At 43.6% G+C, this 27,055-nt stretch overlaps 1 protein-coding gene and 1 pseudogene across 1 annotated transcript; one reads left to right on the plus strand and one right to left on the minus strand.

The window, feature by feature from the left end:
• The first annotated feature begins 585 nt into the window (after positions 1–585).
• Positions 586–5,222, plus strand: LOC109744500 (pectinesterase). Its single transcript, XM_020303622.4, has 2 exons — positions 586–1,686; positions 4,243–5,222. The coding sequence occupies exons 1-2, from the start codon at positions 666–668 to the stop codon at positions 4,932–4,934; spliced, it is 1,713 nt and encodes a 570-aa protein (XP_020159211.3). The 5' UTR covers positions 586–665; the 3' UTR covers positions 4,935–5,222.
• A 1,565-nt stretch (positions 5,223–6,787) lies between these two features.
• Positions 6,788–10,427, minus strand: LOC109744501 (wall-associated receptor kinase 2-like; annotated as a pseudogene).
• Between the last annotated feature and the right edge of the window lie 16,628 nt (positions 10,428–27,055).

Consider the following 27,055-nt stretch of genomic DNA (forward strand, 5'->3'; position numbering starts at 1 on the left):
CCGAGGGGAAAGAATCGTCTCGTGCCAAAGGATGAATCTCTGAAATGCTCAAAGCACATAATTAGTCCGCAACATGTTGTCATCAATCACCAAAACTACATCGAGAGAGATATGCCCTAACAAACTGGATCACCACTCTGGCATTTTGGCCACTTTGAGTAATATATTCAGGTGGGGAAACTCCCCCCCCCCCCCCCCCCCCCCCACACCCGGTGATTCTCAAAAAAAAATACGCGTTTGATACAAATGAAGTAACAAACATCTTATATTTTGATACAAAGGGAGTACTTACAAAAAGCTCATAGTATGACATCAAAAACTCATAATATAACATCAAGGGCATGCATAGAGTACGTTTGGTAACTACTAGTAGAATGTCAGTGTCATCTTGTAAGGAAATCAATCAATGGCCAACAATGGAGCAATTATCGATACTAGTAGTAGTAGCGGAATGTCGAGTTAATTCGTCAACTGTCCGACGCCTTGATCTGGACCACGGATAGTTTTCTTGATCCAACGGCTAGGAGCATCCAGTGCAGCCAGCTCCCTCCAAAAACCAAAGATTCTGGCCTTCCACCACAAGTACATATAAGCACTAGCCATTAGGGTCCGTCCATCTATCACTCAGTCTCACAGTCTCTGGCAGTCGTGTCGTCCACATCACAATGTCACCCTTGTACTGCCACGGGAAACCAAGGCCTCTCCTCGTCCTCCTCGCGGTCACCCTCACACTACTCGCCGCCGCAGCCACGGCCGACGATGTCTCCTCCGGCACGGCCCCCTTCTACCCCTCCGCGGAGGCGGCCGCGGCGGCGCACTGCGACGGCACGCTGTACCCGGAGCTCTGCCTGTCGACTCTCGCCGACATCCCGGACCTCCACAAGAAGCCGCTCCCGGACGTCATCTGCGCGGCCGTGAACCGCACCGAGACCGAGGTGACCACCATGTCCGCCAACTGCTCCGCCTACCTCCACGGGAGGTCCCTCACCTCGCGCGACCACCTAGCCGTCATGGACTGCATGGAGCTCCTCGACACCACCATGGACGAGCTCGTGGCCACCACGGCCGACCTGCAGTCGCCGTCCGCGGCGAGGCGGCCGACCATGGAGCACGCCGTGACGGTGCTCTCGGCGGCCATCACCAACCAGCAGACCTGCCTGGAGGGCTTCTCGTACCAGAAGGGTGGGGAGGTGCGGCGCTACATGGAGCCCGGCATCCGCCACATCGCGCGGATGGTCAGCAACTCGCTGGCCATGGCCAAGAAGATGCCCGGTGCCGGGACTGGCGGTTCAAAGCCTTCACCGTCGACGGAGGAAACGGAGAGCGTCGCGCGGCAGCCGTTCACGGGGTACGGGCAGGTGGTGAAGGGGGGCTTCCCGCGGTGGGTGAGGCCCGGGGACCGGCGGCTGCTGCAGGCGCCGGCGTCGGGCATCACGGCGAACGCGGTGGTGGCCAAGGACGGGAGCGGGGGGTTCACGACGGTGTCGGCCGCGGTGGCCGCGGCGCCGACCAACTCGAAGAGCAGGTACGTGATCTACATCAAGGCCGGGGCGTACATGGAGAACGTGGAGGTGGGGAAGAGCCACAAGAACCTCATGTTCATCGGCGACGGCATGGGCAAGACGGTGATCAAGGCCAGCCTCAACGTCGTCGACGGCTCCACCACCTTCCGCTCCGCCACAGTCGGTAAGTGATACTACTACTGCATTGCACTGAATGAATGATTAACATGCTAAATTTACTATTATTGCTTTGTAAGTTGTCTAGTCTAAGGTGGCGTTCGTAGGTCCGACCCATTCATATCCGGCCCCATGCCATGGCATGCATGCCATGTACTCCTATATCCAAGAGCTAAATGCTGGGCTGCTATACGAATTTACGCACACCAACTGCACCGCACGTGGTCCGGTCCGGTCCTGTATAGTTAGCTAACTCGAAACACCAAGCAAGCTAGGCTGGCTAGCTGGGACTATAATGGTGCAGCGTCGAACGCACACACCGTTACGCCGGACGACGTTATTGTTTTGGATCTTAGTAGTACGTACTGTACACATTAGTGTGTCGGTAATGGCGTTCCGACGATCGAATGTGCTAGCTTTTAAGCTGAGATCCGGCCGGTGAGAGAGATAGATGCCTTCACCATTGGCAGTGCATGGCGAAAGCGCGTGCATGCATGCACCTTCCTATAGCTAGTGGCCATGCGTGCGTTGCGGATCAGGCGGCGGCATGCTGTGCCTGTGCGTACGCGGCCGGCAATGACTGCTGGGTCGGTAGATAAGATCAAAGTTAGCTAGCTGGGCCTGCACCGCCGTCGTCCCACCTCTAGCTAGCTCCAAGTGACTATTTAGTGGCATTGATGTGCGTACAGTGCGTCCGTGATCCATGTCGGTGGAACCATAACTTGCCTCCTTGTATGCGTCGCGTCGGTGCCTGCATGCAGTCGATAAGTGCAGGCCCACGCGGTAGCTTCTGCGCGCACCGCGCAGTGGCCAGTGCCAACTGCCAAGACCGCCACTAGACGAGTAGACTTACCAGCCAAGTGAAGCACGGAACAAATGGAGCATGCGCGATGCTTGGTCTCGGTCTCGGTTTCATTTCGGTGCCAGTGGCTCTACTCAACCGGTGGTAGGGGACCTGAAATTAAAACGTGCTCTGTCTGTCTATACAGACCATGCATGCATGCATGCATACCGGAGGAACGAGTCGTGCCGCCCACATGCATTCCCCGCGCTTGCTCCGCTAGGGACACCACCACAAATTCAGGAATTCAATCATGTAAATCTAACCATCCATGCATCTATCCAGTAGTAGTACTATCTCACTAGCTGTCTGGCCAGTACGTACGTATTATTGCTAGCACATGGCTGCTTGTACAAATGGACCGCAATGCCGCAACTACCTCCAACCAATCAACTATGCATAATATTTGCAAATAAATAAAAATCAACTACGCATAATGGAGTACTGTACCATATAAACCGGCCCCGCATTTGTGTCCCTAGCTATTCTCTTTTTGGAGTCGTGGCCCTTAGGGCTTTGATTCGTTAAAAAGAGTCAGTCAGAAGAGAACGTCCGGCTAATTTCTAGTAGAAAACTCATGCGAAAATAGTTACAACGCGCCAGCAAGATAGGGCACCCGGCTGCTCTGGCTAATAATACCTACACACCCCGTCGACAAGTGAAATTTGCCCGAGTTTCGTACAAATGAATCCTCATCGCTTCTCTGTCTTCTCCGAGCAAGCGACTCCATACTCATGCCAAGAAACCAAGCATCCTGTTAACCGGACGCCCGTGATTACTACTGCTTGTTAATTAGCAGGCTGCAGCAAGGCAACAAGGACAAGATCACAAGAGCATGTCATGTGTTGGATCGAATCCAAGTAACAGCGGCAGGCGGCAAACGCACGCCCCTGCGACTGTTCCAAACGTACCCCGCCAAGCCAAGGATATACTATTAATCATACGTACGTACGTATCCGATCAGTCTGCTTGCGCCAAGAATCCAAGCTGCTGCTGCTCCCTTTGTTCCGATCTCCAACGCGCACTGCACACTGCACAGTAGAGAGAGGGCAGGCGCGCACGGAAGTCGGTGTCAATTTGTCGCTGCCGTCGTCGGTGGAACAACAGGGTAGGACGAGCGCGGCGGTGACCACACGGGCGGGCCTCGCCGTGATTGTTGCGTTGCGCGTGGTCACATGCTGCATGGCATGCATGTGCATGTGAGGCGACGCTCTCCATGCAGCTAGCTAGCGTCGGTTCATCCGTCCTCTTCGCCCGTTCTGGCAGGACGTGGACGTGGACGTGGAATTGGATGGCCCAGAAACCCAATTAAGCTGAGGAAAGAGACGGCCTGTTCATTCCTTGTGGTTTTTGCATGTGAAAAATCTAAATGCACCGAAGAAGGTTGCGTATATGATACTAGTCTATGATAGCACCCAATCAAGATAACAGTCTATGATAGTACCAGTCAAGATGGTACGCTAAGCATTGCCACTTAAAAATTGGTGCAATGCATTTCAACGAGAATTGTTTTTCACAACATTAATATTCCAATTAATGATATAAATTGAAACTGAAAATACTTATGATTCATTGTACCCCATTATTGTATATATAGTTGGAAAAATATATTTGAAGTAGCATAATAGAAGCATATGCGGTTGCATCTTGAGGTAGGATTTTCCACATGCATATGTTGGAGTCGACCTTTTTCACGGCATAATAACTAACGTACATTTGCAGCTGTGGTGGGCAGCAACTTCCTGGCCCGCGACCTGACCATCGAGAACGCGGCGGGCCCGTCCAAGCACCAGGCGGTGGCGCTCCGCGTCGGCGCCGACCTCTCGGCCTTCTACCGGTGCAGCTTCGTGGGCTACCAGGACACCCTCTACGTGCACTCGCTCCGGCAGTTCTTCCGCGAGTGCGACATCTACGGCACCATCGACTTCGTCTTCGGCAACTCCGCCGCCGTGCTCCAGAGCTGCAACCTCTACGCGCGTCGGCCCCTCCCCAACCAGAGCAACATCTACACGGCGCAGGGCCGGACCGACCCCAACCAGAACACCGGCATCTCCGTCCAGAAGTGCAAGGTGGCCGCCGCCTCCGACCTCGCCGCCGTGCAGTCCAGCTTCAGGACCTACCTCGGCCGACCGTGGAAGCAGTACTCGCGCACCGTGTTCATTCAGTCGGAGCTCGACAGCGTCGTCGACCCCGCCGGCTGGCTCGCGTGGGACGGCACCTTCGCGCTTGACACGCTCTACTACGCCGAGTACCAGAACACGGGGCCCGGCGCCGGCACGTCCGGCCGGGTGTCGTGGATGGGGTACCGCGGCGTCATTAGCGCGTCCGAGGCCAGCACCTTCACCGTGGGGTCCTTCATCGACGGCGACGTCTGGCTCGCCGGCACGTCCATCCCGTTCTCCGGCGGGTTGTGACCAACCAAATCTATCACAAAAAAGCACCCAGTCTTGAGTTCGAATACATCGAATTACTACCCCAGTGGAGAGACACCTGCCTGATTCTTCTATTAGTTTTGTGGCATTTTTTTCACCGCAATATTTTTTGTGGCTTATGTGTTTGGTTATTGTTTATGTGGTTTGGTTAACTAGCCAGGTGCCTCGGGCAATTGTGCGGGAAATGTCACCATTCTGTTTATTTTAGTTTTGACACGTATAAATGTATACTATTGTGCTATCTTAAGAAATAATATATTCAAAAATGTATATTACTGGGGCTTCACAATATTTTTTTGGCGGATTGGGGCTCAGCTTAAGCAGATATTTCGGCACAACTCTTTCAATATCACTATTATAGGACGCCGATATCCATCACACGTGTGGTATATTAGACATGCGCCCACACACCGTGTGTGGTGTAAGCAGGAGGCAGCCCACACGGGCTGTGTGTGGGCGGACATTAGAATTGCCCATACATGGGGCGCGGCTACTTCGTGACACACGTCCAACAAGTACTACTCATCTCCACCCCGCGCGTGTGGCACAAAGCAAAAATGCCCACACGTCCTGGCGCAGCTACGTTAGGTACCCGCGGGATAACGATTTAGTTGTCATCCTGGTTGGCAGATGTAGTTATCCGGGATGGCAAGTCTAGTTGTAAAAACATGGCAACTCTATCTGTTTTGATTAACTATAGTTGCCATGTCTAATTTATGGTAGTTGCCGGGTGTAATCAAACCGTAGTTGCCGTGTGTGATTAACTACTTGTCACATATGGTCAAACAGTAGTTGTCATGTGTGTTTACCTAGTTGCCACGTGTGGTCCAACCATAGTTGCCATGTATGGTTAATCACAGTTGCCATGTGTGTTTATCTGGTTGCCACGTATGCGCAACTGCAGTTGCCGTTTATCAAAAAATCACAGTTCTCATGTTTGTTTACCTAGTTGCCACGTTCGCGTAACTGCAGTTGCCATCCACAACCTAGGAGTGTCGTGTGGACGAAAAAGCAGTTCGCCCACACGCGAATGGACTAGGTGGTAGCTGTGTGGGCAGAAACTAGTTCGCCCACACAGCGCAGCTGGCAAACAGCATGGTGCGGGACGTGTGGGCAAACTCTCCAATGCCCACACACCAGCCCCGTCTTACGTGGCACATCAAATCCACCTTTTCGTGTCAAGATTCGTGCAAAAGACAATCAACGACCATCCAGGCGTGTGGGCGAGTTGGAAAATGCCTACACCTGTGGGCGTTAGTGTTCCGTTATCTTATTGGAAAAAGAGGCTTGTGTTGGAGATACTCATATATTTAAAGTTCTTTGCAGCTAGCACAACACAACGCATCTTTAACGACACATATGATATCCCTAGTGGTTCTGGCTGTACTATACATTTGACGAATCAGGACAACATCACGGCTAATTTTTACCTCCGCTTGTGATAGAACACATCACTGACAAGTATTTTGACATCATAGACATGCTACAGTTCACCACAATGTCATATATGCATGTTGTTAGAATCACGTCGATCCGTTGAAGACGAGTAATCACACAAATACAAGAAACAACACCTAAATTTATTAACGAGGTTCATCGACATGGCTTATCCCCGGGCATGACCACAAACGCTTCTCCCCATATGTAACAACACCTATAAGCCCGCTGAGGCCATCAGACAGGTTTTCGACCACCACGCTATGAAAGGCCCGTCTACCCCTGCCACGAGTACCCGGCCCGTCCGTCTCGTGATATTTGTCCAACTTATCAGTTTATGTCTAGTCTATTTGCCCTTATATAATAAGCTCGGGTTACACATGTTCTACTCTAACAGATAACCCTTCGTTTATTACAAGTCTAACCGCAGTAGAACTCGTACACATAATATTCTACACATATTTGAACACATGTTATACAACAAACAACAAGCAGACAACTCATTCACATGTAAACTCTAAGCACGACTATCGAGGGTAGCTCGCGGACAGCACAAACTCTACTTCTTGACTAGATTGCCTACTCATGTTCTCTAAGTTTGTCCTTATAAGCGATGTATATCTTGTTGCCGAATAACTCCTCTCATTTGTTTCTGCTTGCAAATCATCCCTAAGCCGATCATGCTCCTTAGGTCCTTGAAGGGATTCTAGTGTCATCTCAACTGACCTCATGGTTGGTCGTGCCTCTACTCTTAGCTTTGTGCATGACACAGCTAGAGTGGTACTTCTTCAACTTGGCTACCTCCCTCCTCCCTGACCTGTGAATCTAGTATTTCTACCAATTTATCTTCTGCATGTAGTTCAATGAATTGTGCAACAAGTCCATCACCTTTAGATGATCTGTACATAGTTGGCATCTGCCTTGTAAGCAACTCAATAAGAATTACTCCAAAACTATAAACATCACTTTTTTCTGTTAGCCGGCCACGGTAAAAGTATGTGGGATCTAAATATCCTAAAGTGCCTTGCACCGCGGTTGTTATCCATGTCTGGTCCTTGGGAATGTGCCTTGAAGCTCCAAAGTCAGACACATTTGTTGTCAATGCATCATCAAGAAGTATATTGGTAGACTTGATATCTCTATGTATTACGGGGACGGAAATACCCGAGTGAAGGTAAGCAAGAGCTTTGCCAATTTCGGTTGCAATCCTTAATATGTCTTGCCAACATATTGATCTTAGTGGTTTCTTGTGAAGATAATCACATAGGGTTCCATTGGAAATGAACTCATAAAGCCAACAAAGGAACTTCTGTCTCAAGGCAACATCCAAAAAGCTTTACGATGTTCCTATGATTGATCTGTGAGAGTATGGCAACTTCATTTATAAACTCGTTAATCTCTCTCTTGACCATAATATTTGACTTTTTGATGGCAACAACATGCAAATCTGACAAAATTCCTTTGTACACAGTACCATGACCTCCACCACCAAGCTTACGAGTTGGATGGAAGTTGTTTGTGGCCTTTTGCAGCTCACTTAGAGGGATGATCATTCTCTCTGCAATGTCTGACCTATGTGATACCAATTGTTGCAACAGTTGTCCACGATTTTGATTGAAGAACTTTTTTCTCAACTTTTTTTTCCGCTTTGATGCTTAATCTTGTGGATTATTATCTTTGAGCCAAGAAATAAAAGTAGAATAGTTGGGCCACTAGAAGCTGATAAACCAATGATTAAACCTGCAAAAAAAAAGTCGGTGGAGCGTGCGTTTAGGGTTTGTGATGACATAACTCAAATAGGTAATGGGAGAGATACCAGTTGTGGGTCTGGTAGACCTATAATCAGTTGGTTATACTAGATTCCGATTTCTAAAAGTTCAAATGATTGAGAAAAAATGATCGCATATTCAAGTAACCCAACAGAGGGACAATAACTAACTTTGCTAAGTACGATAACCGGCTAGGTACCAAAATCCCATGTCGATCACAAGGAAAATGATGCAAAAAGAGTGTGCAACGAGAGAGAGTGTTGACCTTTCTTTTCTTTTCTTTTCTTTTCTTATAAATTTTGGACTATAATTATCTATTGGTGCAAGTGTTAAATTATAGTATAATGTCATGGAACATTTTTTTGTGGGAACACTTCTAGTGTTCTTTGTACTACCTTGATAGTTAATGTCATGGAATGTTTAACCGTACATATATTCTGGATTGCCTTATTTGTTTTTCTATGGACCTAAAAATGTGCATGTTGTTGTGGATTTTTTCTTATTTTTTTATGAATGATGACGCCATTCCACTCTTATACAATTGCGTGATTCCGTTTGTATGTGGTTCTGTGATACAGTTGCTTTATTTCGAGGTTATCCGCACTTCCCATAATATATTTTGACAATCTAAATTTCTTGGCAGAAATGTGAATTGCATCTGCATTGCATGGCTGATAATAGCTTCTTATTCATGCAGCCTACCTTATTTTGCATGGATCATGACCTAATACTCAAGTTCAAATGATTGAGAAAAAATGATTGCATATTCAAGTAACCCAAGAATAAATAGGGACAGTAACTAACTTTGGCAAGTACGATAGCTGGTTAGGTACCAAAGTCCCATAGGGATCACAAGGAAAATGATGCAAAAAGAGTGTTCAACCAGAGAGAGTGTTGACCTTTTTTTTTACAAAATTTGGACTAGAATTATCTATTAGTGTGAGTGTTAAATTATATAATCTCATGGAATGTTTATTTTTGCGGGAAACACTTCTGGTGTTCTTTGTACTACCTTGATCATTAATGTCACGGAATGTTTAACCATAAATATATTCTGGATGGACTTAGTATTTGTTTTTGTATGGACCTAAAAAAATGTGCATGTTGTTATGGATTTTTTCCTTATATTTTGTATGAATGATGACGCTATTCCACTCTTATACCATTGTGTGACTCCGTTCTTATGCGGTTGTGTGAGACAGTTGCTTTATTTCGAGGTTGTCAGCACTTGCCATAATATATTTTTACAATCTAAATTTCTTGGTAGAAATGTGAATTGCATCTGCATTGCGTAGCTGATAAAGATTCTTATTCATGTAGCCTACCTTATTTTTCATGGCTCAGGACCTAATACACAGAGCTAACTCACACGAAAAATACTAGTTGCATTTAAGACAATAAGAGGGAGTTTGTAAATATAATTGAGAAGGAATGATTTCCAAAATGTTAGTCATTGTAGGTTTATTTAAAAATATATCTTTGACAGTCTTTGACACAAAAAAAACATCATGACAACTTGTGTAATAATTGATTGATGAAGCTAGTTCTTTTTGTTATAGATATTGGCAATATTATCATGGACTTGGTAAAATTTAAAGATCATTTACCTTGAGCAAACCTAAAAGGACTAACATTTGAGAATGGAGTGAGTATTTGTCCTAAAACTATATATATTGTGATCTTAAGGAAGGTAAAAGCTAAGTACAATGGTGCTCACTTGTGTTTATAGACTTGACACATCCATTAGGTTGGGTGGCGTTGCCTTTGAATCCTCGTGGGCACGTGCAATCGAAAGACCCATCAATGTTGGTACACTTGCCAAAGCATGGATGTAACCGTGGCTGCTTGCACTCATTGATATCTACATAAAACATGAAGCATTAAACCGTGTTGACCATCTATGTACTATAGTTGACAGAAGGCAGACATGCATGGATGAAGGCTTGTCATGATCAAAACTAAAATATCATCATGCTCACAATGAATGAGATTTATTAGTAGACGCACACATCGACACATTGGTTCAAGTGTGGGCATAATCTAAGTGACTGCATGCATGTCTACAAGTTTTAAAAAGGAGTTAAATCCAGATAACACCTATGAAAAAAATACGCCCATCCAAAAAGAGAACACAAATCCGGACGCGATTCAACGACATTCGAGTATCATTTTTGGCTACCTTGGGGAAAGTGAATATGAGTTTACAGACACGCGTTACAAGGGGGTTAGGCTTGAGAAGTAGATTATTAGTCCAAACCTGTGTTAGGTGTTAGGCGCTTTATCTTTCAAGCCTCGAGGAGCCATTCACCATGGAAGAAGTGGAAAGGATCATCAAGCTGATGCCCCTCAATAAAGCGCCTGGCCCGGACGGGTTCACTGGCCGTTTCTTCGTTACTTGCTGGCACATCATTAAGGAGGATTTCATGCGTGCGTTAGAGTTCTTTCACCGGGGAGATATGAGGGGGGTGGCCGCCATTAATAAGGCGCTGGTGTCTTTGCTTCCAAAGGTGGCTGGAGTCGTGGACATAAAAGATTTTCGGCCTATTAGCTTGGTGAAATGTCCGATCAAAATCTTTGACAAGATCCTAGCCTCAAGGCTTGCAGTGGAGCTGCCGAAGCTCGTGGGTGTCCACCAAAGTGCATTCGTCAAGGGACGAACACTCCATGACAATTTCATGCTTGTGCAATGTACAGCCAGGCGGCTTCATGCCCTACGGATTCCTTCGGCACCTCTAAAGCTTGACATCACTAAGGCGTTCGACTCCATCCAATGGCCGTTCCTACTCCAGGTCATGCAGAGACTAGGCTTTGGAAAGAGGTGGATGATGTGGATCTGTGGACTCTTGGCCACTTCTTCCACGCGGATCATGATAAACGGGTGCCTAGGCCCACTAGTAGAAAACAGGGCTTTGGTCACAGGGCAATATTCACATTAGTCCCGGTTCAGTCACGAACCGGGACTAATGTGAGCATTGGTCCCGGTTTGTTCGGCTAAGGCATTATTCCCGGTTCACCTGAACCCTTTAGTCCCGATTTGAGACACGAACCGGGACTAAAGGGTGCGATGCCCATTTATACCGGTTCGTGGCACCAACCGGTACTAAAGGTTAGACCTTTAGTCCCGGTTCGAGCCACCAACCGGTACTAATGGGGCTTGAGGCATTAGTACCGGTTCATGGCACGAACCGGTACTAAAGGTCCCATTTTCAAACTCTACCCCCCCCCCCCCCCCCCCCGCGGATCGCCTTTTCAGTTTTGTAAAAAGCAAAAGAAAATGATAAAAACTTCAAAAATTAAAATCCTTCCAGATGTAGTTATGTTACTACATGTACTAGTTAGGAAAATTTAAAAACTTAAATTTGGACATGTTTTGCAAAAAGTGTAGGGAAAATGTAAAACGGCTATAACTTTTGCATACAATGTCAGAAAAAAAGAGTATAATATATCAAAATGTTCAGCACGAAAATCCGCATCCGATTTTGACAGCCTACGACCTGTTTGCAAATTTTTAGAATCCTCAAATTCTAAAAGGAAAAAAAGTTATGCTCAAATTTCAGTTTTTTTTTGAATTTTTGTTAAATCTGGTCAAACTATGGTCAAACTACTTATTCAAGAAGTATCAGTGTTACTAAATAATTATTCAAGAATATTAGTGTTACTAAATAATTATTTTAGTTTTTTTGAATTTTGGTCAAATCTGGTCAAACTGTGGTCAAACTGTGGTCAAACTAATTATTCAAGAATATTAGTGTTACTAAATAATTATTTTAGTTTTTTTGAATTTTGGTCAAATCTGGTCAAACTGTGGTCAAACTATGGTCAAACTGTGGTCAAGCTATGGTCAAACTACTTATTCAAGAAATATTAGTGTTACTAAATAATTATTTCAGTTTTTTTGAATTTTGGTCAAATCTGGTCAAAATGTGGTCAAACAATGGTCAAACTAATTATTCAAGAAATATTAGTGTTACTAAATAATTATTTCAATTTCTTTGAATTTTGGTCAAATCTGGTCAAACTGTGGTCAAACTACTTATTCAAGAAATATTAGTGTTACTAAATAATTATTGTTTTTTAAAACAATAGTTTCAAACTCAAACAGTGAAATGTGTGACTTCATGCTCAAGCTAAATTCCTGAGGGTTAATAGGATTGACATCTTACTATTGTCAGGAAAACAACAAGTGCAGACTTGGAAACGAGGGAGAATAGAACCCGGAAGTTAAGCGTGCTCAGGCTGGAGTAGTGAGAGGATGGGTGACCGTCCGGGAAGTTAGATGATTTGGAATGATGAGGGGTGATTAGAGATTAGAGGTTAAATTGAGTAGTGATGAGGGGTGGTGATTAGAGATTAGAGGTTAAAATAATTCAGAAATTTGAAAATAAAAAAAATATTCAAAAAAAAATTTGAAAAAAAAAATCATAAAATTTCCTTTAGTCTCGGTTGGTGTTACCAACCTGGACGGCCTTTAGTCCCGGTTCATGTAAGAACCGGGGCTAAAGGGGGAGGCTTTAGTAACGACCCTTTAGTCCCGGTTCCAGAACCGGGACTAAAGGCCCTTATAAACCAGGACAAAAGGCCCTTTTTGTACTAGTGGCCGATCTTGGCATGTCAAGGATTCAGACAAGGTGATCCGCTCTCGCCCATGCTTTTCATCCTTTGCATGGAGCCGCTTCGAGCCCTGTTTCAGTTTGCTACGGCCGAGGGCTTCCTAGCCCCTCTGGCTCGCTCGGGATTGCGCCAACGTATCTCGATGTTTGCTGACGATGTTGTGGCCTTCATCAAACCGAACTACCTTGAGGCTGCAACTTGCAGAGCGATCCTACATCTATTCGGACAAGCATCCGGTTTAATTGTGAACATGGCCAAGAGCGCTGCGCTGCCCATCAGGTGTTCTCAAGAGGAGTCTGACTTGCTATCCACTATGCTGGGTTGTCCCGCTGTCCCATTTCCGTGCAAATACCTGGGGCTGCCCTTGACGCTTAGAAAGCAGAGTGCAGCCCAGCTGCAACCTCTGGTGGATCGGGTGGGCGATTGTCTGCCCCGGTGGACAGCTGCCATGATGCCGAAGAGTGGAAGGTTGCTCCTTATTCAGTCGGTGCTCTGTGCGATCCCGGTGCACTCCATGTTGGCACTTGATCTCCCGGTTAAGACGCTCGCTGCCCTTGCCAAAATCTGTCGTGGCTTCTTGCGGTGTGGTAAGAAGGATGCCAAAGGGGGCAATTGCTCTGTTGCTTGGGAGATGGTCTATAGACCTAAATGGGCAGGCGGCTTAGGGACCCCAAACTTGCATTGGCTCAACAAGGCGTTGCGGGCTCGCTGGGCTTGGTTACAAAGGGCAGACACCAGTAGGCCTTGGTCTGAGTTTCATATCCTGGTCCCGCCTGAGGCGTTACAATTGGTGCAGGCTGCAACCTGCACTACGGTGGGCAATGGCAGCTGCACTCTCTTCTGGGATGCTAGATGGATCAATGGCTGGAGGATCCAGGAAATCGCTCCATCGGTGCATAATCTGGTACCGGACCGGATCAGGAGGACGAAGCTGGTCTGTGACGCGCTACAGAACAACAGTTGGGCTAGCGACATCGGCCCAGATCTCTCTCCTCAGGCGCTGCACGAATTCCTTTGACTGTCGCAGATGATTGACGGCTGCCAGTTGGCTCCCGGCATTGACGACGCCGTATCCTGGTCCTGGGAAAGGAATGGCCAATACTCGGCCAAATCTGCATACGACGCTCGATTTTTGGGGCTTGAGGTCTCACCTTCAACGGCATTCACCTGGAAATCGAGGGCACCGCTTCAGTGCCGCTTTTTCGCTTGGCTGGCCCTCAAGAACCGTTGTTGGACGTCCGATCGCTTGGCACGCCGCGGATTGCCGCATCAAGACACATGTCCTCTTTGCAACCAACATGAAGAAACCATCGAACATCTACTAGTGGGTTGTGTCTTTGCCAAGCAAGTTTGGCATTGGATGGGAGCAACCACAGGCAGGCAGGAATTTGAACCCCTTCTGGATGAAGGCCTTGCCGATTGGTGCTCCAGGCAGGATCTATGCTCTGTGGACCGCAAGTCGACTCGGGCTAAATGCCTCCTTGGGATGTGGGATGCTGTGGAAACACCGCAATGACATTGTGTTCAACGGTGCAACGCCATCTCTACGTGTGATCATTCTTAGGATAAGAGAGGAGGGGACCTTGTGGGCTAAAGCTGGCCTCATGAAAAGCAATGTTTTGGGTTTTCAGGTGGACGTTGGTAGGGTAGATCATGAGGAGTAGCGGCTAGGCTTGCATGATGGTGTCGGGTAAACTCGGCATGTACATATTGTTGTAACTGTGGACTTGGGAGTCTTCCCGCTTCTTCTTTAATGAATGATACGCACACTCGTGCGTATTCGAGAAAAAAGGTGTTCCTTGAGAATTAATAGCGAGAATTTGAGAGAAAACACCTAAAATAGCCAACGTGGGATTATATACATCTCATTCCATGCCACCAGTTCCCCAACTTAACACGTTGTTAAAGCATCTCTAACAGACCCCTTATATTGCGCCGAACTGCAAAATAACAGTCACTTTACAGTTTTGCTTGAAAAAAGCGGCCCGAACAGACACCTTAAACTGCAAAATAAGTATTTACGGTGGGTGAACAAATTACTGTTGAGCAATTGACAGAATTGAGCATAGTTATGAGAATATCTAGGTATGATCATGTATATAGGCATCACGTCCAAGACAAGTAGACCGACTCCTGCCTGCATCTACTACTATTACTCCACACATCGACCGCTATCCAGCATGCATCTAGAGTATTAAGTTCATAAGAACAGAGTAATGCCTTAAGCAAGATGACATGATGTAGAGGGGTAAATTCATGCAATATGATAAAAACCCCATCTTGTTATCCTCGATGGCAACAATACAATACGTGCCTTGCTGCCCCTACTGTCACTGGGAAAGGACACCGCAAGATTGAACCCAAAGCTAAGCACTTCTCCCATTGCAAGAAAAACCAATCTAGTAGGCCAAACCAAACTGATAATTCGAAGAGACTTGCAAAGATAACCAATCATACATAAAAGAATTCAGAGAAGATTCAAATATTGTTCATAGATAAACTTGATCATAAACCCATAGTTCATCGGTCTCAACAAACACACCGCAAAAGAAGATTACATCGAATAGATCTCCACAAGAGAGGGGGAGAACATTGTATTGAGATCCAAAAAGAGAGAAGAAGCCATCTAGCTAATAACTATGGACCCGAAGGTCTGTGGTAAACTACTCACACTTCATCGGAGGGGCTATGGTGTTGATGTAGAAGCCCTCCGTGATCGATGCCCCCTCCGGCGGAGCTCCGGAACAGGCCCCAAGATGGGGTCTCGTGGGTACAGAAGGTTGCGGCGGTGGAATTAGGTTTTTGGCTCCGTTTCTGATCGTTTGGGGGTACGTAGGTATATATAGGAGGAAGGAGTACGTTGGTGGAGCAACAGGGGGCCCATGAGGGTGGAGGGCGCGCCTGGGGGGGTAGGCGCACCCCCCTACCTCGTGGCCTCCTCCTTTATTTCTTGACCTAGGGTCCAAGTCTCCTGGATCATGTTCGTTCCGAAAATCACGTTCCCGAAGGTTTCATTCTGTTTGGACTCTGTTTGATATTCTTTTTCTGCGAAACTCTGAAATAGGAAAAAAAAACAGCAATTCTGGGTTGGGCCTCCGGTTAATAGGTTAGTCCCAAAAATAATATAAAAGTGAATAATAAAGCCCAATAATGTCAAAAACAGAAGATAATAGAGCATGGAGCAATAAAAAATTATAGATACGTTGGAGACATATCAAGCATCCCCAAGCTTAATTCCTGCTCGTCCTCGAGTAGGTAAATGATAAAAACAGAATTTTTGATATGGAATGCTACTTGGCATAATTAATGTAATTCTTCTTAATTGTGGTATGAATATTCAGATCCGAAAGATTCAAGATAAAAGTTCATATTGACATAAAAATAATAATACTTCAAGCATACTAACTAAGCAATTATGTCCTCTCAAAATAACATGGCCAAAGAAAGTTGATCCCTACAAAATCATATAGTTAGTCATGCTCCATTTTCGTCACACAAGAATGCTCTCATCATGCACAACCCCGATGACAAGCCAAGCAATTGTTTCATACTTTAGTAATCTCAAACTTTTTCAACCTTCACGCAATACATGAGCGTGAGCCATGGACATAGCACTTTGGGTGGAATAGAATATGATGATGGGGGTTATGTGGAGAAGACAAAAAAGGATAAAGTCTCAAATCAACGAGGCTAATCAATGAGCTATGGAGATGCCCATCGATTGATGTTAATGCAAGGAGTAGGGATTGCCATGCAATGGATGCACTAGAGCTATAAATATATGAAAGCTCAACAAAAGAAACTAAGTGGGTGTGCATCCAACTTGCTTGCTCACGAAGACCTAGGGCACTTGAGGAGGCCCATTGTTGGAATATACAAGCCAAGTTCTATAATGAAAAATTCCCACTAGTATATGAAAGTGACAAAACAAGAGACTCTCTATCATGAAGATTATGGTGCTACTTTGAAGCACAAGTGTGGTAAAAGGATAGTAACATTGTCCCTTCTCTCTTTTTCTCTCATTTTTTGGGCCTTCTCTTTTTTTATGGCCTTTATCTCCTTTTTTTTATTCCTCACTTGGGACAATGCTCTAGAAAATGATGATCATCACACTTCTATTTATTTACAACTCAATGATTACAACTCGATACTAGAACAAAGTATGACTCTATATGAATGCCTCCGGCGGTGTACCGGGATATGCAATGAACCAAGAGTGACATGTATGAAGAATTATGAATGGTGGCTTTGCCACAAATACTATGTCAACTACATGATCATGCTAAGCAATATGACAATGATGAACGTGTCATGATAACGGGATGGTGGAAAGTTGCATGGCAATATATCTCGGAATGGCTATGGAAATGCCATAATAGGTAGGTATGGTGGCTGTTTTGAGGAAGATATAAGGAGGTTTATGTGCGAAAGAGCGTATCATATCACGGGGTTTGGATGCACCGGCGAAGTTTGCACCAACTCTCAATGTGAGAAAGGGCAATGCACGGTATCGAAGAGGCTAGCAATGATGGAAGGGTGAGAGTGCGTATAATCCATGGACTCAACATTAGTCATAAAGAACTCACATACTTATTGCAAAAATCTACAAGTCATCAAAAACCAAGCACTACGCGCATGCTCCTAGGGGGATAGATTGGTAGGAAAAGACCATCGCTCGTCCCCGACCGCCACTCATAAGGAGGACAATCAAAGAACACCTCATGTTTCAAATTTATTACATAACGTTTACCATACGTGCATGCTACGGGACTTGCAAACTTCAACACAAGCATTTCTCAAATTCACAACTACTCAACTAGCACGACTTTGATATCACTACCTCCATATCTCAAAACAATCATCAAGCATCAAACTTCTCTTAGTATTCAACACACTCATAAGAAAGTTTTTACTAATCTTGAATACCTAGCATATTAGGATTATTTAAGAAAATTACCATGCTATTTAAGACTCTCAAAATAATCTAAGTGAAGCATGAGAGATCAATAGTTTCTATAAAACAAATCCACCACCGTGCTCTAAAAGATATAAGTGAAGTACTAGAGCAAAACTATATAACTCAAAAGATATAAGTGAAGCACATAGAGTATTCTAATAATTTCCAAATCATGTATCGCTCTCTCAAAAGGTGTGTACAGCAAGGATGATTGTGGCAAACTAAAAACCAAAGACTCAAATCATACAAGACGCTCCAAGCAAAACACATATCATGTGGTGAATAAAAATATAGCTCCAAGTAAAGTTACCGATGGAAGTAGACGAAAGAGGGAATGCCTTCCGGGGCATCCCCAAGCTTTGGCTTTTTGGTGTCCTTAGATTATCTTGGGGGTGCCATGGGCATCCCCAAGCTTAGGCTCTTGCCACTCCTTGTTCCATAATCCATCAAAAAATTTCACCCAAAACTTGAAAACTTCACAACACAAAACTTAACAGAAAATCTCGTGAGCTCCGTTAGCGAAAGAAAACAAAAGACCACTTCAAGGTACTGTAATGAACTCATTATTTATTTATATTGGTGTTAAACCTACTGTATTCCAACTTCTCTAGGGTTTATAAACTCTTTTACTAGCCATAGATTCATTAAAATAAGCAAACAACACACGAAAAACAGAATCTGTCAAAAACAGAACAGTCTGTAGTAATCTGTAACTAACGCAAACTTCTGGAACTCCAAAAAATCATCCAAAATAGGAAGACCTAGACAATTTGCTTATTGATCAGCATCAATTGGAATCAGTATTTTATCACGTTCTGGTGATTTTTAACAATTATTTTCGTGAACAGAAAGTTTCTGGAAATTACAGCAAGATCAAATAACTATCATCCAAGAAGATCCTATAGGTTTAACTTGGCACAAACACTAATTAAAACATAAAAACACATCTAACCAGAGGCTAGATCAAATATTTATTCCTAAACATAAGCAAAAAGCAAAAAAACTAAAAATAATATTGGGTTGCCTCCCAACAAGCGCTATCGTTTAACGCCCCTAGCTAGGCATAAAAGCAAGGATAGATCTAGGTATTGCCATCTTTGGTAGGCAATCCATAAGTGGCTCTCATAATAGATTCATATGGTAATTTTATTTTCTTCCTAGGGAAGTGTTCCATGCCTTTCTTTAATGGAAATTGGAATCTAATATTCCCTTCCTTCATATCAATAATTGCACCAATCATTCTTAGGAAAGGTCTACCAAGAATAATAGGACATGAAGGATTGCAATCTATATCAAGAACGAAAAAATCTACGGGCACATAGTTCCTATTTGCAACAATAAGAACATCATTAATTCTTCCCATAGGTTTCTTAATAGTGGAATCCGCAAGGTGCAAGTTTAAAGAGCAATCATCAAAATCATGGAAACCTAGCAAATCACACAAAGTTTTGGGAATAGTGGAAACACTAGCACCCAAATCACATAAAGCATAGAACTCATGATCTTCAATTTTAATAGTAGGTTCCCACTCATCATAAAGTTTTCAAGGGATAGAAACTTCCAACTCAAGCTTTTCTTCATAAGATTGCATCAAGGCATCAACGATATGTTTGGTAAAAGCTTTATTTTGACTGTAAGCATGAGGAGAATTTAGCACGGATTGTAACAAGGAAATACAATCTATCAAAGAGAAATTATCATAATTAAATTCCTTGAAATCCAAAATAGTGGGTTCATTAACATCTAACGTTTTGATTTCTTCAATCCCACTTTTATCATATTTAGCATCAAGATCTAAAAACTCCGAATTTTTGGAACGCCTTCTAGGTAAAGGTGGATCATATTCAGTCCCATCATTATCAAGATTCATATTGCAAAACAAAGATTTAATAGGGGACACATCAATAACTTTTAGATATTCATCTTTATTTTCATAGAAATCCGGTTTAGCGGCCATCTTATTAACTAAGGTGGCCTGCTTATCCGATATTTCAGCTATCAACTTCTCAAGACGAGCAATTTGGGATCTCAAGCCATCAAATTATTTAGACATATCATCGAGTTCTTTATTCATATAACTCATAAAGCTCTTTTGTTCCTTAAGCGCGTTTCTAAAGAAATTATTATGCTCAAATTGTAAAACCATAAAACTCCTGACATTGCTTTCGATCTCTTCCAACCTTTTAAGGTGAAGATCACCGAGTCTAGGTAGAGCCATCGTGACAAACAAGCAATCCAACACACGAGCAAACGAAAAGCAAGCGAAAAAGAGGCGAACGGAAAAGAGAGGGCGAATAAAACGGCAAGGGTGAAGTGGGGGAGAGGAAAACGAGAGGCAAATGGCAAATAAAGTAATGCGGGAGATAAGGGTTTGTGATGGGTACTTGGTATGTTGACTCTTGAGCACTGCGTTGGTTTTCCCTTGAAGAGGAAAGGGTGATGCAGCAAAGTAGCGTAAGTATTTCCCCCAGTTTTTGAGAACCAAGGTATCAATCCAGTAGGAGGCTACGCGCGAGTCCCTCACACCTACACAAAACAAATAAATCCTCGCAACCAACGCGATAAGGGGTTGTCAATCCCTACACGGTCACTTACGAGAGTGAGATCTGATAGAAATGATAAGATAATATTTTTGGTACTTTTATGATAAAGATGCAAGGTAAAATAGAAAGCAATGAAAATAACTAAGTGTTGAAAGATTAATATGGTAAAGATAGACCCGGGCCATAGGTTTCACTAGTGGCTTCTCTCAAGAGCATAAGTATTTACGGTGGATGAACAAATTACTGTTGAGCAATTGATAGAATTGAGCATAGTTATGAGAATATCTAGGTATGATCATGTATATAGGCATCACGTCCAAGACAAGTAGACCGACTCCTGCCTGCATCTACTACTATTACTCCACACATCGACCGCTATCCAGCATGCATCTAGAGTATTAAGTTCATAAGAACAGAGTAACACCTTAAGCAAGATGACATGATGTAGAGGGATAAATTCATGCAATATGATAAAAAAAACCCATCTTGTGTTCCTCGATGGCAACAATACAATACGTGCCTTGCTGCCCCTACTGTCACTGGGAAAGGGCACCGCAAGATTGAACCCAAAGCTAAGCACTTCTCCCATTGCAAGAAAAACCAATCTAGTAGGCCAAACCAAACTGATAATTCGAAGAGACTTGCAAAGATAACCAATCATACATAAAAGAATTCAGAGAAGATTCAAATATTCTTCATAGATAAACTTCATCATAAACCCGCAATTCATCGGTCTCAACAAACACACCGCAAAAGAAGATTACATCGAATAGATCTCCACAAGAGAGGGGGAGAACATTGTATTGAGATCCAAAAGGAGAGAAGAAGCCATCTAGCTAATAACTATGGACCCGAAGGTCTGTGGTAAACTACTCACACTTCATCGGAAGGGCTATGGTGTTGATGTAGAAGCCCTCCGTGATCGATGCCCGCTCCGGCGGAGGTCCGGAACAGGCCCCAAGATGGGATCTCGTGGGTACAGAAGGTTGCGGCGGTGGAATTAGGTTTTTGGCTCCGTATCTGATCGTTTGGGGGTACGTAGGTATATATAGGAGGAAGGAGTACGTCGGTGGAGCAACAGGGGGCCCACGAGGGTGGAGGGCGCGCCTGGGGGAGGGGGGGTAGGCGCGCCCCCCTACCTCGTGGCCTCCTCCTTTATTTCTTGATGTAGGGTCCAAGTCTCCTGGATCATGTTCGTTCCGAAAATCACGTTCCCGAAGGTTTCATACCGTTTGGACTCCGTTTGATATTATTTTTCTGCGAAACTCTGAAATAGGCAAAAAAAACAGCAATTCTGGGCGCCTCCGGTTAATAGGTTAGTCCCAAAAATAATATAAAAGTGAATAATAAAGCCCAATAATGTCCAAAACAGAAGATAATATAGCATGGAGCAATCAAAAATTATAGATACGTTGGAGACGTATCAATCCATGACAATATACTTTATCTCAGATATAAGAAAACATAACCCATTATGTTGTCTTCCTTGTCCAATATCAACTCTTTAACATGTCATATTTTAATGAGTGCTCCCAATCATAAAAGATGTCCCAGATAGTATATTTATATGTGAAACCTCTCTTTCATTATTACTTCCTATTAATTGCAACGATGACCAAAGCTATGTTTGCCAACTCCCAACAATTTTCAATCATCATACTCTTTCTATGTGAAGTCATTACTCCATAAGATCAATATGATCTCTTTGTTTCTTTTTATTCTTCTCTCTTTCTTTTATTCACTCAAGATCATAGCAAGACAATCAAGCCCTTGACTCAACACTAATCCTTATTATATATAGCTCACGGACTCGATTACATAGAAGATCATAAAGCAAAACTCAGAACTAAATCATACTAAAACTTTATTCTACTAGATCAAGATACTACTAATAGGATTGAACTAAGAAAAATGGTAAAGATAGAGATGTGATGGTGATACGATACCGGGCCACCTCCGCCAAGCTTGGCAGTTGCCAAGGGGAGTGCCCATACCCATGTGGTTATGTCTCCTTCCTCGGAAGTGGTGGTGATGGGGTTGTTGATGAAGTAGGTGACGTGGTTTTGTCACGGCAGATGTCCTAGAGAAAGGACTTAGTCGTGGAGCCATCGCTACGGGTTAGCTTAAAGGGGTTGAAGCGGACAAGGGGCGCAAGAGAGTTTTATACTAGTTCGGCCCCTTACGATGAAGGTAAAAGCCTACGTCTAGTTGTGATGGAATTGATGGGGTTTCGATGACCAGGGAGCGAATATGCTTTGCCTGAGTCTCGAGTTGTTGTATGTTCCCCTTGAACCGCCGCCGGGTCGTCCCCTTATATACATGGGTTGACACCCGTCGGTTTACAGAATCCCGAGGCCGGCTCATAATCGTGCCTGGCTCGGTCTCTGTTACTTCTATCTTACAACACAAGTTTACATATTACTGCCGGTTTATGTCTACAGGCCTTAAACCGGCTTTGGGACCTGGGCCTTCATAAAGCATCACTGTCTGTCTTCATGGACTTCAGATACAGATGAACTACTTATGGGGTTAACCCGGCCTCTCCTGGCCGGTTTACGCCCAGTGGTAATATCCCCAACAGTAGGCTTGTCGTCCATCTTTCAAGGCATGGGCTTACCATCATAGAAGGATGATCGAGTCTCCGGGATCCTCAAATCTGCAGCCAAACTCATTCTCTTGAATCTATATTCATACTCACAGTTTTGGTTTTGCAGGTCATAGATTTGGGCTTGGAGGTGCTCGATTTTCTCGTGGAGCTTGAAGATGGCCTCCCCAATGTCCTTGGCATCCAGCTTGTGGTTGTTGGTGAACTCCGCGATCATCATGTGATTGGAGTCAAGTCCACGCTCCACCATCTCCTGGCACTTGAAAACTTGTTGCTCCATTGCCTCGAGCCTTGTCTCCACGCTTCCAGTCTTCCTCGGTTCCTCAACATCGCGGATGTGCAGCACCCCCTCATGCATCTCAATGGTTTGAGGGTGTTGCAGCACCTCCGCAAGGTAGGGATTGATGGGCACTTGGAGACGTTATGATGATCTAGATCTGTCAAAAAACAGCTCGAAACAAGAACAGAGGATATTTGCGTGATACAGGAGTCAAACCCTTCGGGAGATTATATAATGAATTTTTACCGACCAAAATACGTATCGTGCAAGAAAACGGAGTCCGGAGAGCGCACGAGGTGCCCACGAGGCAGGGGGCGCGCCCAGGGGGGTAGGGGACGCCCTCCACCCTCGTGGAGGCCTCGTGTCCTTCCCGGACTGCTTCCTATTTTTCTATTTTTCTAAATATTCCAAAACGGAGAAAAATTGCCTTTAGAACTGTTTTGGAGTCGGTTTACTTACCGTACCACATACATATTCCTTTTCGGAGTCTGAAATGTTCCGGAAAGTGTCCCTTATGTATTCTTCCGGGGTTACGGTTTCAATAACATTGGTTTCAACATTTATAGGATTACCTGAGATATAATGTTTGATTCGTTGACCGTTCACCACCTTCGGATTTGTGCCTTCGAAGTTGTTGATTTTTATGGCACCGGAACGATAGACCTCCTCGATAACGTACGGACCTTCCCATTTAGAGAGAAGTTTTCCTGCAAAAAATCTTAAACGAGAGTTGTATAGCAATACATAATCACCTACATTAAACTCATGCTTTTGCATCCTTTTGTCATGCCATCTTTTAACTTTTTGTTTAAACAATTTGGCATTCTCATAGGCTTGGGTTCTCCATTCATCAAGTGAGATAATGTCAAATAACCTCTTCTCACCGGCAAGTTTGAAATCATAGTTGAGCTCTTTAATGGCCCAATATGCCTTATGTTCTAGTTCGAGAGGTAAATGACATGCTTTTCCATAAACCATTTTATACGGAGACATACCCATAGGATTTTTATATGCAGTTCTATAGGCCCATAATGCATCATCAAGTTTCTTGGACCAATTCTTTCTAGATCTATTAACAGTCTTCTGCAAAATTAATTTGAGCTCTCTATTGCTCAATTCTACTTGACCACTAGACTATGGGTGATAAGGAGGTGCAATTCTATGATCAACATCATATTTAGCAAGCATTTTACGGAAAGCACCATGAATAAAATGTGAACCACCATCAGTCATTAAATATCTAGGGACTCCAAACCTCAGAAAAATACCTTCTTTAAGCATTTTAATAGATGTGTTATGATCAGCACTACTAGTTGGAATAGCTTCTACCCACTTAGTAACGTAATCAACAACAACTAAAATATGTGTATATCCATTGGAGGCAGGAAAAGGTCCCATATAATCAAAGCCCCAAACATCAAATGGTTCAATAACAAGTGAATAATTCATAGGCATTTCTTGACGTCTACTAATATTACCAATTCTTTGACATTCATCACAAGATAGAACAAACTTACGAGCATCCTTGAAGAGAGTAGGCCAATTAAAACCGGATTGCAATACCTTATGTGCAGTTCTATCTCCAGCGTGGTGTCCTCCATAAGCTTCGGAGTGACACTTGCGTAGGATCTGTTCCTGTTCATGCTCAGGTACACAACGTCTAATAACACCATCTACTCCTTCTTTATAAAGATGTGGGTCATCCCAAAAGTAATGTCTCAAATCATTGATAAACTTTTTCTTTTGCTGGTATGTGAAACTAGGTGGTATAAATTTAGAAACAATGTAATTAGCATAATCGGCATACCATGGAGCAGTACGAGAAGCATTTATGACATTTAATTGTTCATCAGGAAAGCTATCATCAATAGGTAGTGGGTCATCAAGAACATTCTCTAACCTAGACAAGTTGTCTGCAACGGGGTTCTCAGCTCCCTTTCTATCAATAATATGCAAACCAAATTATTGTAGCAAGAGAACCCATCTAATAAGTCTAGGTTTAGCATCTTTCTTTTCCATAAGATATTTAATAGCAGCATGATCAGTGTGAATAGTTACTTTAGAATCAACAATATAAGGTCTGAACTTATCACAAGCAAATACAATTGCTAAGAATTCTTTTTCAGTAGTAGCATAATTTCTCTGAGCATTGTCTAGAGTTTTGCTAGCATATTGAATAACATTTAATTTCTTATCAACTCTTTGCCCTAGAACAGCACCTACAGCATAATCACTAGCATCACACATAATTTCAAAAGGTAAATTCCAATCAGGTGGCTGAACGATAGGTGCAGAGATCAATGCTTTCTTAAGTATTTCAAATGCTTCTACACAATCATCATCAAAGACAAATGGTATATCTTTTTGTGACAAATTAGTCAGAGGCCGAGAAATTTTTGAGAAGTCCTTAATGAACCTCCTATAAAAACCGGCATGACCAAGGAAACTTCTTATACCTTTGATGTCCTTGGGACATGGCATCTTTTCAATAGCATCAACCTTGGCTTTATCAACTTCAATACCTCTTTCAGAAACTTTATGCCCCAAGACAATACCTTCATTAACCATAAAGTGGCACTTCTCCCAATTCAAGACAAGATTAGTTTCTTCACATCTCTGCAGAACTCGATCAAGGTTGCTCAAGCAATCATCAAAAGAGGATCCATAAACGGAGAAATTGTCCATGAAAACCTCACAAATCTTTTCACAAAAGTCAGAGAATATAGCCATCATGCATCTTTGAAAGGTAGCAGGTGCGTTACATAAACCAAAAGGCATACGTCTATAAGAAAAAGTTCCGAAAGGGCAAGTAAAAGTGGTCTTTGATTGATCATCGGCTGACACAGGTATTTGAGAGAAACCAGAATAACCATCTAGAAAGCAAAAATGTGTATGTTTGGATAATCTTTCTAGAATTTGATCGATGAAAGGTAAGGGGTAATGATCTTTTTTAGTAGCTTTATTTAATTTGCGGAAATCAATTACCATTCTATAACCTGTAATAATTCTTTGCGGAATCAATTCATCTTTATCATTAGGAACGACAGTAATACCTCCCTTCTTAGGAACACAATGGACAGGACTTACCCACTGACTATCAGCAACGGGATAAATTATACCTGCCTCAAGGAGCTTTAGTATTTCCTTTCTTACCACTTCTTTAATCTTAGGATTCAGCCGTCGTTGGTGATCATGAACTGGTTTGGCATCTTTCTCCAAATTTATTTTATGTTGACATAGAGTGGAACTAATGCCCTTAAGATCATCAAGAGTATATCCAATAGCAGCGCGGTGCTTCTTCAGAGTTTTCAATCATCTCTCTTCTTCATGCTCTGAAAGGTTAGCACTAATAACAACAGGATATATCTTTTTCTCATCAAGATAAGCATATTTAAGGGTATCAGACAATGGTTTAAGCTCAAACACGGGATCACCCTTGGGTGGAGGAGGATCCCCTAGGATTTCAACAGGCAAATTGTGTTTCAGGATGGTTCCTGTTTAAAGAATACTTCATCTATTTCCCTTCTTCCATTCATAAACATATCATTTTCATGGTCTAGAAAATATTGTTCTAAAGGATCATTAGGAGGTACGGCAATAGAAGCAAGACCAATAATTTCATCTCTACTAGGCAATTCCTCTTCACGGTGTTGTCTACGAAATTTAGAGAAATTAAACTCATGAGACACATCACCTAAACCAGTAGTAACAACATCCTTTTCGCAGTCTATCCTGGCATTAACAGTGTTCAAGAAGGGTCTACCAAATATAATGGGACAAAAACTAACTTGTGGGGAACCAAGAACAAGAAAATCAGCAGGATATTTAGTTTTCCCACACAAGACTTCAACATCTCTAACAATTCCCATGGGTGAAATAGTTTCTCTATTGGCAAGTTTAA

Source organism: Aegilops tauschii, chromosome 5, assembly GCF_002575655.3.
Source record: "Aegilops tauschii subsp. strangulata cultivar AL8/78 chromosome 5, Aet v6.0, whole genome shotgun sequence".
NCBI classification, from domain to species: Eukaryota; Viridiplantae; Streptophyta; class Magnoliopsida; order Poales; family Poaceae; genus Aegilops; species Aegilops tauschii.

What these genes read in the sequence shown, in the direction of transcription:
- LOC109744500 (XM_020303622.4), top strand. Translation starts at nt 666, where the DNA reads ATGTCACCCTTGTACTGCCACGGGAAACCAAGGCCTCTCCTCGTCCTC. An exon ending in CTTCCGCTCCGCCACAGTCG is followed by an intron (nt 1,687 to 4,242) that starts GTAAGTGATACT and finishes GTACATTTGCAG; the next exon opens with CTGTGGTGGGCAGCAACTTC.